Source organism: Bombus fervidus, chromosome 3 (genome assembly GCF_041682495.2).
Source record: "Bombus fervidus isolate BK054 chromosome 3, iyBomFerv1, whole genome shotgun sequence".
NCBI lineage: Eukaryota > Metazoa > Arthropoda > Insecta > Hymenoptera > Apidae > Bombus > Bombus fervidus.
Genome location: NC_091519.1, coordinates 6,929,866 through 6,942,552, shown reverse-complemented (window position 1 = coordinate 6,942,552; position 12,687 = coordinate 6,929,866). Strand labels below are relative to the sequence as shown.

The following is a 12,687-nucleotide window of genomic DNA, read 5'->3' as shown; positions in this document are numbered from 1 at the left end:
CATTACTAATATATTAGTTTCATTAAAAATTCAAAAATTAAGTAATCTAATCCTAAATTATTATGGTCTCCAATGATTCAATCTTAATTGGTATCATACCAGTTAAGAGATAATATAAATAGATGTTATATATTTCATTATATCTCACCAACTGATAACCAAAAGTACTATAGCTGGTACATTTTTGAAGACAGTTGAAAGTAAGGCCAGAATACTTGAAGATACAAGAAATATCTTTAAGTGTCATACATAATTAACTGTTAATTAAACTTATCAAGTTAACATGAAGTTTTAGTTTAGTCATCGGTACAGTTACATTAATTAGTATACATATAGTAGTATACCAATAATATAAGTAAACCAGATATGAATAGTATACCATCAAATTGAGTAACGAAGTTCAATTTATAATTTAATCTTAAAATTCCTCCATTTAATGTAAAAAGCTAGAAATGATAATTGCTATAAACAGATCGCTTTTTAACAATATAATAATATAATATCAAAATATAGTGGTATAATAGTGAATAGACAAAACAGTATATAAAAAATATAAGTCTTAAGCGATATGAGGATATAGAAAATTAATTAGTCTATTTTTATTAATAGGTTCTATTATCTCGTGATACAGTGACATAGGTATCTCTTCAAGTGCTGTAATATAATGTAACGCGCTACCCTAACGTACGATAATGAGATACTGCAACGTGTTACGCCGTAGCGCATATTATGTAACGCAAAACACACGGTACATCATATCATCTAACATACATCTTATATATCCAAGCACATAATTACGTCTTGAGTTATTAGAATTCCTATTTCTTCTCTTATAATATATGTAAATGGTTGTCGAATAATATTTTATCAATCATTAATTTGTACAGTTATTTTTATTAGTAAATTCAGAAATGTATATAGAAATTTCTACACTTTTTTAAATTTCACACCATCATTGAAAACTTTTGCAGATATAGTCTCTTTCCTTACCGGACTATTTTGGTCAAAAAATGCTGCACGTGTTTAGCAAATTGCCAGTTACATACTGTACATATGTTACATTTAAAAGTATTCTTACGGGATCGAACCTCGTTTTCATTCATATTCTTCTTATTTACAATATATCACTACGCAATAATTATTCAGATAATTCAGTCCACTTTGTAAAAAGTTTCGGTAACATCTGACTATCATTTCTATAATTAATATTTTTTCTTTAATCAATATCCGGAATATCGATGAAAACTGATCGTCTTTTATTTTTCTGTCGCGATATACGTTGATTTTAATATTCCACGCTGGTTGTCAAATATCAGCTTTTCCAATTATCAAAGTAACTCAATAAAGATAATCCAAACTTCGTATAATATAAAAATATCTTGCATCATCACAAAAAAATTTAAAAAGAATAGGATAGTTAACCGTGGGAGATATGTTTCAGCTCCTCCGCTGTCTACCCATCAAGCAACAAGCCCTAACAAAGCAATGCTATTATGTGTTAACGTCATTGTCTTCTAACTGGATGTCATCAACTAAATCAATGTTTTACTCTTATCAATACAAACTATAAATACTCTAGGAAATAGCTCATTTCAATAAGAATGAGGATATAGTGTAATGATTTCTAAATAGTATGTAATAGTACATATTAGTATTTTGAATCATAACCCGCTAGAGGAATTAATATGATTTATTGCTTATATAATATTTTTTGTTTAGAATGGTTCCTGAAATATGCTGAACAAGTTGATCGGTTGATGATTTATTGCCAGTATATACTGTATATAGGGTGTCCATTTTGTAACAGTCACTACGCTTTTTCAAACAGTAATCTAACAAATATATATTATAATCGACATAAAATCAAAATACTATAATACCATCAAATTTGTTTAATGGGGAATCTAATATGTATGGCTTCTTTTAGATAATATCTGGTTAATTTCAAGGATGTCTCATTTACTTGCTTTCTTTGAATAAGCTGCTTAGAAGATCATTTGGAAATATAAGATTCCTTAAGGTCTCTTATCTCTCTCTCTCTCTCTCTCTCTCTCTCTCTCTCTCTCTCTCTCTTTCTTTCTCAATGCATTTCATATCTTATAAGTTCATATGTGACTTACTTCGTAGTAAAGTTTTACTATATTTCAGAATACCTTCCTAGTCAAAGTATTCTAAAAGAAACATAAGACATTGCTAAATTTATAACGATGCAGCCTACAATACTGGATAAAAGAATTACGTGCTACCATTTAAAAAGTAAAGGCGAGCCTAAGTTTTTATTAAAGGAGAAGTACTGACTAATTTTTGTTTGTAACATAGTTCAAAATCTTGACAACTGTAAACGCTCTTTATACTTTTAATAAATACATACGAATACTAGGGAGAAGACATGATAAATCAAATTTCCCATTTTTCACAGAGATGCAGTTTTAAAATTTAATATATTTGCCAATCAATCCTATGTCATCAAAATTGATTTTCTATTTAATTTCAGAGCTAAACGTGTGTTTATAATCCCCTTAAAAATTTTTAAAACATTGTTTATTTTTAGTTTAGCTTCTAAAAAACATTATCCACTTATTTATTTTTAAAAAGCTCTCCCTTTTGAACGTCACACGTTGTTTTCATTTTGAATTATGTCATATTAAAATACTGTGTAATGACCGCAGCTTTTTATGCGAAATTTTATTTCTTTGAACACTGAAGTAGAAGCTTAGATAAAGATTGGTTTCAAATATCTACTAAATATCATAATGAGTACTGTGCTCTCGATATTTTATATATCTTTCTGCACTATCATTTTTCTGTGTTTTTCTCTTTTGTTCTTCATATGTCATGCTATGCACTTCACGGTGTCGCAGAATCTTTTATACAAGGATACCGAAGCGAAGTGAAGGAATCGATACGTTGATCGTAACTCTCTCGACTTTTCAAGACACGTGCACCCTTAAGTGCGCCGTTTGGGCCACCACGAAAATGTTGCACCTTTCACCGGTGTATGTACTCGGCGTAGAAGGGCATCAAAGCCGACCGACAAAAGCAGCGGTTGGTGCATTTCGCACGAGCTGCTGCGACTTTCGATGGTCGGCCTCGATCGTAAAAAGACCCGCTTCGTTTCAACCAACTTGAACTTTTTTCTTTTACAGGAGCACGTGAATCTGGTGGGAAGGGACGGAGAGAACGGGCCGGTCCTCGTCTCGGTGAAGGCCGAGACGGTTGCTGGACAGGAGCATTGGAGGGTCTTGTTGCGATTGCGAGCGGGTTCGACTCACGAATTGGTACCGGCCGCGAATCTCGGCCCGAATCCATCACCTGCGAAAATGGTCAAGGTGAAATCTCTCATCTCTTTTTAGTAACCCGTTCCTTAGCAAAACTCCGAATTTCGAATACCCCTTTTGGTCTAATGCTTTCACCGAGCGTGAATTTCTCCTTTTAGAGCATTTACCATTATACAGAGTTTCCCTACGCTTGTTAGAATCTATCGAGCAGATAAATTGCACTGTTTACCCTTTCGTGATTAGGAGTCTGTGATGGAAGGTCAAGTAACCGAGAGAAATGCTGACAGTAAGCGATTATTATGAGTAATAAGATAGATATTGTTTTAACGTTCTACATAATATATTTTTTAAAAAGTATGTATAAAATACGTAGGAAATTATTAATGAGCATATCGGAATATCTTTGAAAATTGCAAATAAACTTTGTAATAAAAATTTATAAAAATTATAATAAGAATGATAAGATGAGATTTAAGGAAACTCATTTTGCATATCGATATCGAAACGAGTGTTTTCAGGTCGAATAAATTTGTAACATTCATTTTTTATGAATAAAGAAGGACAATAATTATCTATGACAGTATTTCTAATACATATAATTTATTAATCACGTGAACGTACAAATAAAAAAATATTAAGCATACTTTTACATTATTCTGAATGATAAATATGTATCATTTGCAATTAGCTGTTTAATCTGAAAAATTTTTATCAACAGCAAAAAGAAATTTGCATTATTTAATTTTTCGAACACAGTGCTTTTGTTTTTATCTGTGAGGATAATCAGATACTAATTCGACAGCAGTGTGTCTGGCATTTTCTTATGTACTTGGACTAGTGCCAGTTCCAAAGAAAATAAGGAATAGAAATTAGAGATATTTTAAAACTGTTTTATGAATTGATCATGGAAAATTTCAGACAGGGGTTTATGGGTTTTGAACTTTCAAACAGTTGTTGTTTTGAAAATCGTTAAAACTGAAACAGAAGCTGACGTACCCAGACAGTAAATTCACTTTGAAAATTGACGTAATCAGAAAAGTATGAAAAACTGAAAGAAACTTTATTATTGTAATAACATATATATATATATATATATATAAATTTATATTATTATTTATTGTCACATCAATAATGCAACAGGTCTTGTATATATATATATATATCTTAGTAAACATTTTGAAAGTAGATTTTCATATAGTAATGAAAAGGTTGTTTAATGCAGTATAATAATGTTTCTTATAAATTTTAAAAATCTCTTGTTTCTTTTTTACAATAGAAATTGTTTATAAATGTTTCAATAATTTACTGCAGGAACTTGATTCGTATCTGCGTTTTAATTGTGAGCTTCTAATTGTCCTTAATTTGAACCCATAAAGTAGCAATTCCAGTCTCCGCTTCCTGGTATTTGCAACAATTGTCGAGATTCGCAAGGCTGTATGTTACATTATGCAAATATGTACATATATGTACATATTTTATGCATATCGCTTGAAAAATGTTACTGTTTATAATTTTGTTACTTATTTTCAATTCAAATGATTTTTCATAAATTTACATTTCATATGAGCAAGTGTTGCGAAAACTTTTTTCGTTTTGAAAAAAGAAGTAACACTGAAGTTGTGAATTCAATGTTGTTTGCTTGTAATTTTAATAAAAGTTAGTTGGGGAAATAAATATGTTAGGTACCCATTTTTGTTTGATTTTTTAAATACAAAAAAATTTTAATTTAGTTTTGTTTAATCTTTTTAATATAAAAATATTCTCTAATATATTAAATATTATTATATCGTTAATTTATTAATCAGTGTTTACTATATTAATTTCTAGATGATCTATAATTTCATTAGATTAAAATCAATTTTTTGATTTTACATAAATACTTTATAAATTCCATTTCAATTAAACAGATTTGAATAGAGAATCAATTAATTTTATATTACTTATTTTTAGATTTCCAATTTATTGCGAGTTACTATATCATTTCTATTAATAACATATGCAAAGGTTTAAAATTCTATCTGTTAACTATTTCACGCCAATGCATAGGACTGGAATGCACAGCAGATAAGTCTTGAATAAAACGGTTTAATACTATCAACGATTTTGCTTAAAACTGTCATGGTCAATAAAAGAGAACCAGATGCTAACTTTTAATCATAAGCTGAATCATTGCCACATGTATCGCATGAAAAGTCCGGTACAAATTATTTTTTATTTTTCTCTCGAACTTTCTCTCGAAGTTACTTAAAGTTTCAAGTTACAATGTTAGCAGATTTATTTATAATTCCATGCGAGAAAATGATTGCAAATATATATATATATATATATATATATTCCCAGAGTAAAAGAAAAAGACCGTAATCTATCAGCACGGTGGAGCATGACGCAGTTTCTTTTTACAGGCGATCAACGAATCCCTGAACGTGAGCACGCTGATGCCGGTTGTCTGTTCCGGTGCTGGTACACTGATAGCACGGTATGACGAACATGCCTTGGTATCGAGGTTTAAATTCGGTGTTCTTCACCAACGTGCCGGCCAAGTTACCGAAGAACAACTCTTTGGAAACAGACAAATTACACCAGCTTTCCAAGAGTTTCTTGACTTATTGGGTCAGAAAATCGACTTGAAAGATCATAAAGGGTTAGTAGCATTTGTTACAAGATATTTGATTAAAAATATTTTTAAAAATAGCATAACACACAAAAATAATAAATACCCATACACAACCGCTCAAAAGTATCCAGATACTTGTTTATTTTCAACATGATGTATGTCATTTGTACAATTATGGATAAGCCAAACTGCAGCGATTTTATTCTTTATAATCATTATAGTCCTTTCTAATCATTAAATTAGTTCTTAAAGGACAATATGCAATAATAATATTGGTATTTGTAATTGACAAACCTTATAGAACTATTTTATTATTTAACATGCTTTTTGTCCATAGATCTTTTAATTTCTAAATTAAAAGTCAGATTAATAAGGATCTTCTAAATACTAAACTGATACACTGCCAATGTTAATAATATCAATGATATTTAATAATGTCAATGATATTTAAATAGTAAATGCACGTAATAGTATTGTATACAGTAAATAATAAAATATATTATTATTATGTATTCTAATAAGTATTTCGGTGATTCCATAAAAAAGTATCAAATATTACTTCCAGTTACTAATTCATCATTAACTTCGACTTCGCTAAAATTCTCTACTATTAAGACAAATTGATCAATGTATTCGGATACTTCTGAGCGGTAATGCATACATTATTTAATATGAAATTATGCGATTTTATGGCTGACAAATAAATAAAACTTGTTTATTTAATATAAGAACCTATATTTTTATAAAATGTTTTATATGGTTAACACGTTTTGTGTTGCATGTGCTATCGGTAATAGACCGATTTTCAATTAGACTATTTGATATATTGACAAGGTACATAATCATAAAACATTTCGTAATATTACTAATAGATACATAATTATTATGTAAGAGGGTAGTATAGTATAGTAATCTTTACAAGTTTTAGTTGCTATGTTACATATGTCTAGACATTGAATTTTATTTTCTTGCATTATATATACAATAACGTCTTTTTCCATGATTTATATGTGATTTATCATAAAAAATTATTACATATGAATTACAAATAACATTATATTCTTTATTCTTAATAAAAAATTATATTTATTATTATATGTCTATTAAAACGAAGATCTTAACTTAGACATATTTTAAAAAAGACTGAAATAAGACTATTTATGAATTTGATAAATTTTATAATGTTTTATATATTTCTATTTCTACTCGTTTCGTTACTTTGCATCTTGTATATTGAAAAATAAAGAATGCATTATTCTTAAGATATATATCGTACCTAGTTGTAAAATATACATATGAATACGTATAGAATAGATGTTATTGTACACTATTGCTACATATGTAGCACTATTGCTACAAACGCAACCCGAATGAAAATTGCGATACAAAATCTGTTACTGTATATAAGTTGGGTAATATTATGTAACGTTTGCATAAATAATTTTTAAAAATACATCGACACAAAAGTTTCAAAATGTTTTTTATATTTTTACTTTTAAAGAAGCTATATTCTACTATTAGTGTTCTAGTTATACATTGAGAGTTAACATTTCTAATAATTATCATTGCGTATTTTGTTTCCCATTTAACAAATTTAGTGAATTTAATGAAATTTGGAATTAAATATCCCGTGATTTTAAGTCTACTGAAGAATTCACTTCACTAGAAAATATGTTCACTTTAACAAGAAAAAATTCACTAATTAAAAATTGTAATTCAGGTATAAAATTAAATATTGTATATAGGTAATAATCACCATATTATATATATAGTCTAATATCAGTCTTTAATTTTATTTTTCGCCTCTTTTGAGAGCAATTACGTTACTGAATGGTCAAACATGTGTATCAATGTTTATAGATACCGCGGAGGTTTGGATACTCGACATGGACAGACCGGAGATTCCGCGGTATACGAAGTATTTCGAGGTCGAGAAGTGCTGTTTCATGTGGCTTCTCTGTTGCCATACAGTCCAGGAGACTCTCAGCAATTGCAGCGTAAAAGACACATCGGCAATGACATCGTCGCGATAATATTCCAAGAGGAGCCAACCCCTTTCAGTCCAGATATGATCGCCAGTCACTTCTTACATGCATTCATCGTGGTACAAGTCGTCGACCCCTGCACTCCTAATACAAGGTATATTCTTAGATTTGTATGAACCGTGTCTATGTAGTAAGATCGTATAAAGTTCGGGTGCGTCAGTTACGAAATCGCTATTCCTAACTTTGAACAAACATCCGGTTAAATTAGTTCGCTGAATGTTGCGTTTTCTCAAGTACAGAAGATAGGTTTTCTTTTTTATCAATTAATAAAGTATTAATCTAATAATATAGTATTAATCAAAGTTCTGATACGTTCATATATTAAATTTTTGACGTGGTAAATAATTTGTAGACACTCATTTGAATTCTGTATGTAGGTACAAGGTCAGTATAACGGCACGAAACGATGTTCCCTGGTTTGGTCCAGCTTTGCCAACACCAGCTGTATTTTTGCGGGGAGTCGATTTCAAGGAATTCCTTTTGACGAAATTAGTGAACGCTGAGAATGCGGCGTATAAAGCTGAGAAGTTTTCAAAACTTGAGGTAATTATCACACGTTTACAAAATTATTACGTACATTCTTAGCCATAGTAGAATAATTATGATAATATAAAAAAATAAAATAGCTTTGACGATAGCTATAAATTATTAAATAGTGAAAATCAAACGCTAATAATAAAATTTTTGTACATACAGCTAAGAACAAGATCAGCTCTGTTAGAATCTTTAACGGAAGAATTACAAGCAAAGACTGCAGAATTTCTCGGTGGAGCGATCGGCTTAGGAGCTGCCGGTATGGGGTTTGGAGGAAATTGCCCAGTAAGCCCAACAGCAAGTGATGCATCAGGATCTGGTAGCGGTGGAAGTGGTTCTAGATTTATCGATACCGTTCGAAAGGCGCTAATATCGCGTGTTAGAAATGCCTCGACGGAGAGCGTACCACAACAATTATCAAAAAAGGGCCAGTCAGAGCCCAGTCCACCAAGCAATCGACAATCGACCACGAAAATTAGTAGCAAACGTTCGGTAGAACCTTCGAGTCCCTTAGGTTCTCCGGATTTAACCCTTCGAAGAGATTCAGAACGTGGAAGCCCTAGCTTAGGAAGTCAGGATAGTAGTTTATCCAATACAGACAATCAAGATAGTAGTTTGGCCACCTTGCAACAAGATGAAGTTGATCGTAGAGAATCTACTACTTCAATTTGTGCTAGCAATGACACGACGTTGGTGGACAAAACTTCTGTATCATCTGTTCAAAGACTGACTCACGAAAATTTACGAAAACAAGAGCGATGCGAGAAAACAGAAACAACACAGCGTGTTATTTCGGAAAGTGACGATAGCTCATTAAATAGCGAGCTGGAGCTAGACCAAGCTGTATATCCCGACAGCGATACAGGTCTCGAATCAATGAGTTCAGCTGAAACTCATGATACAGCAAGATGTACTACTAAGGATGGCGTTCTAGAAAATGAAAATTTACGAATGGAAGTCACTAGGCTTAAATGCGATAAGTTAGATTTACTGAGGCAAAATGTGGTACGTATGTAAAGATATGAAATTTTCTATGTTTTGTTGCGATGATTTAAGTATAATTCTATTTTATAGACTTGCCAACGTGATATAAAACGTCTACGAGAAAAGGAACTTCAGTTACAATCCGACCTTGCGGCTGCTTCAAAAGAAATTCTTCGATTGCGAGCAATGTTGAAAGAATGTTCGACGAGTATTCCATTGGATAACAATAATCAGCAAACGTCTACCGTTTAAAGATCTCTTTGAGATACGTTTAATACGCCTTTGTCGGCAAATAAAACTTCCCGTTGCAATTATTAGATTTTAATAATTAGTTAGGTGCAGTAGTTGAAAACTCTATACGTCGTACTTTTTCGGAATTGCTTCTTCTAAAGAAATTTTTCCGAAGTAGTTTGCAAAGAGTTTGAAACTCGCAATTGAGAAATGCTTTACGTTATGTTGTAACATTGTGGTTGAACTTCTTTAGGTAGAAATTGATACAAACACTGTATATTACGAAAGGACGGGTCAGTGAAGAATATTTAGAGGAAATGTTTTGCGATATAACTATAGTGATGCGTCTTTCGAAATATTAGCAATGTAGACGCTAATTGTTACTTGTAGAAATATTTGTTTGACTTTTAACAATATTATTTATCTATTAATTTATTAGTAGGTGTAAGTTAATCTCTAATAGTCAATATAGATACAAATAAATGATCACACAAGCACACGCAACACATAAATATCAATAGGAATGTTTAAAAAAGTAGGTACATCTTGTCATTATATAATAGATAGATTAGAATAAAAAGTAAAATGGCCTTTAGACTTAGTTTCCGAATCAAGAGTAAATATACAGAAATTAATATAACATATTTTATCTGTAATAATTAAATGTGCATAAATCGAGATCGATATATATAATATATATGATATATGATATATATATACATATATAATATATATATATATATGCATATATAAAGCAACAATTACAGTTCTCGTACCGTCTTCAAATGAGACAACTGCGCATTGTCCCATAATACGATCTAAAGTGACTGGTATAAGTGTCCACACGCTTATGGGCTATAGAAATATGTGTTTTTTCGATATATTTCTGACGTCTCACATTGAAACAAGGATATGTATCGCTAGTTACAGTATTCGTCGCGGTGAATTTACCGAAACCATTACTAGTTTTTTAGTATTAGTTCAAAACAACTTTAGGAAACATGAGAACACCTCGTTAGTTAATCTTACGGCATCATTAGCCGACTTAGAATAAGATTAGGTTTTCTAGCCGTTTTAACGGTTATAATGATTTAAATGCACCAAATTGTTTAATAACACATGATGTATCGATGTGTCAGTAACATGCGAGTAAGACACGTATTATCATTCATTGTTATAATACGCAAAGTAAACTAAGTGTATTTAATTTGCTTAGTTATGCACCCTTTTCTTCATTATCTTTCACCAATGGTATTAATATGATTTATTATTATTATTATGATCATTGCAACTACTATATTATTATTACATTATTATTATTATTATTATTATTATTATTATTATTATTATTACTATTATTATTACTATTAATCTCGTTTTACTTTATAGCATTCTTTCTTCTTTTGTAAATAATTGACTATCTTTCTACACAGAAAGATCGAGGGTGTTGTGAAAGAAAGGACAGAGGGACATGAAAGTTCACTCATATATAATACCAAAGTTTATCATAGTAAAATCTACTTCTCTTAGTTTTCTACATTCCTTTTCATACGATATTTGCCTCTAAAACCTGCGTATAAAAATAGCATATACTTTCCTCAAGCAAACGTTTTTTCTACAAGTACAAGTTTTCTTCTGAATTTCAATAAATCTTTGTATGTCTTTACAAATACTTTGCAGACATATTACGATTATCACTGCCTGTATAATGTCGTTTTGGAGTGTATCACATTTTTCCATTTTAAACGAAATTTCTGGTTTGCAATTTACGCGATACGATACAATTTTTTCAATTACTTGCATTGCTTATCTCGGAAAACTTCTATCCACGAAAATCTCTATCCTATATGTAAGAGAATCGTGGTATATAAATGAAAATTTCTCATCGAAAAATCGTCACTATAAAGAGCAAACTACGTCTCCAAACATATTTTATGATGATTTACGTTCGAATTTACTTGAAATGATGATCTTTGTAATGCCGGCTGAGATCTTCAGGAAACTGAAGCTTCCAAAAGATACACAAGAAATAGCAATCGCTGCGAACACTTTCCAGTAGTACTATTTTTAACTGTCGTAAAGATGAGCACACACGGTATATTTTATACGGTTTACGATCAATGTATTTTTACAAAGTTCTTTTAGAATGAGCGTGAAGTAGGTCAGTCGAATATTTGGTTTCGTGAAATTTATAGAACAAAACATCTCAAATATCAGAAACTGTGCATTACAATTATTTTGAATCTTAGAATATCTCTTTACAAACCACAGACATTCAATAATTTGAAGAAAGCACGCACATACATACACATATGCATACAATAAATAAATCTGAAGCTACAGGACATAAAAGCGATTTTAATAGAATGTATTTCACTGTCAAAGATCAGTGCAGGTACTCAAAAACTTTTATTACTGCGTATTAAATTTGATATTTACGTATGAAGAGCTCGGAATTAATCGAGATTACTTTTACAAATGTATGTACATAACGTGAATTGCGTTTAAATAATGGGTCATCTAATGAGAGCGTCTCTTTGTCTAAAATTTAGGAAAAAAACTGTGTTTACCATTCTCTAGTGTGATTTCTATGCTGGCCTTGCAAAATCAAAGAAAGATTATCTATATTACAAAGAGATATGTGTTATTATATTACGAGAGAGAGTGTGAGTGCGAACGAGAGAGAGAGATAAAATATTACTGCTATAAATATATATTTTGTATTTAATATTAATCGCCCAAATCTATCTAACAAAACTGCGAATACTATTATTCTCTGACACTATGACACGAAAGTATATATTTCTTATGACTGGTGTAAGTATTCGCATATTTTTTTCTTTTCTATGCACAACTGTCAACTTGAAAATCAGTGGTAATGATGTTCGCCAATAAATAAAATAATTTAAACCAATTGTTTGTAATTATTATTACATGTATGTAAAATACTTCTTAATATAGGATTAAATATATCTATTACTGATTTTCTATCAGTTATCGT

At 30.6% G+C, this 12,687-nt stretch overlaps 1 protein-coding gene across 9 annotated transcripts in view; it reads left to right on the top strand.

Moving 5' to 3' along the window:
- The window catches only part of LOC139985281 (rap1 GTPase-activating protein 1), a 261,298-nt gene extending 248,698 nt beyond the window's left edge, over positions 1–12,600 (top strand). For all 9 annotated transcript variants that reach the window (XM_071999599.1, XM_071999600.1, XM_071999604.1 and 6 more), the window contains 6 exons: positions 3,147–3,329; positions 5,681–5,919; positions 7,753–8,031; positions 8,315–8,480; positions 8,634–9,476; positions 9,546–12,600. In XM_071999599.1, the coding sequence (XP_071855700.1) occupies positions 3,147–3,329; positions 5,681–5,919; positions 7,753–8,031; positions 8,315–8,480; positions 8,634–9,476; positions 9,546–9,707 (1,872 nt within the window). In that variant the 3' untranslated portion in view covers positions 9,708–12,600. The remainder of the gene's footprint in view (positions 1–3,146; positions 3,330–5,680; positions 5,920–7,752; positions 8,032–8,314; positions 8,481–8,633; positions 9,477–9,545) is intronic.
- The last annotated feature ends 87 nt before the right edge of the window (positions 12,601–12,687 follow it).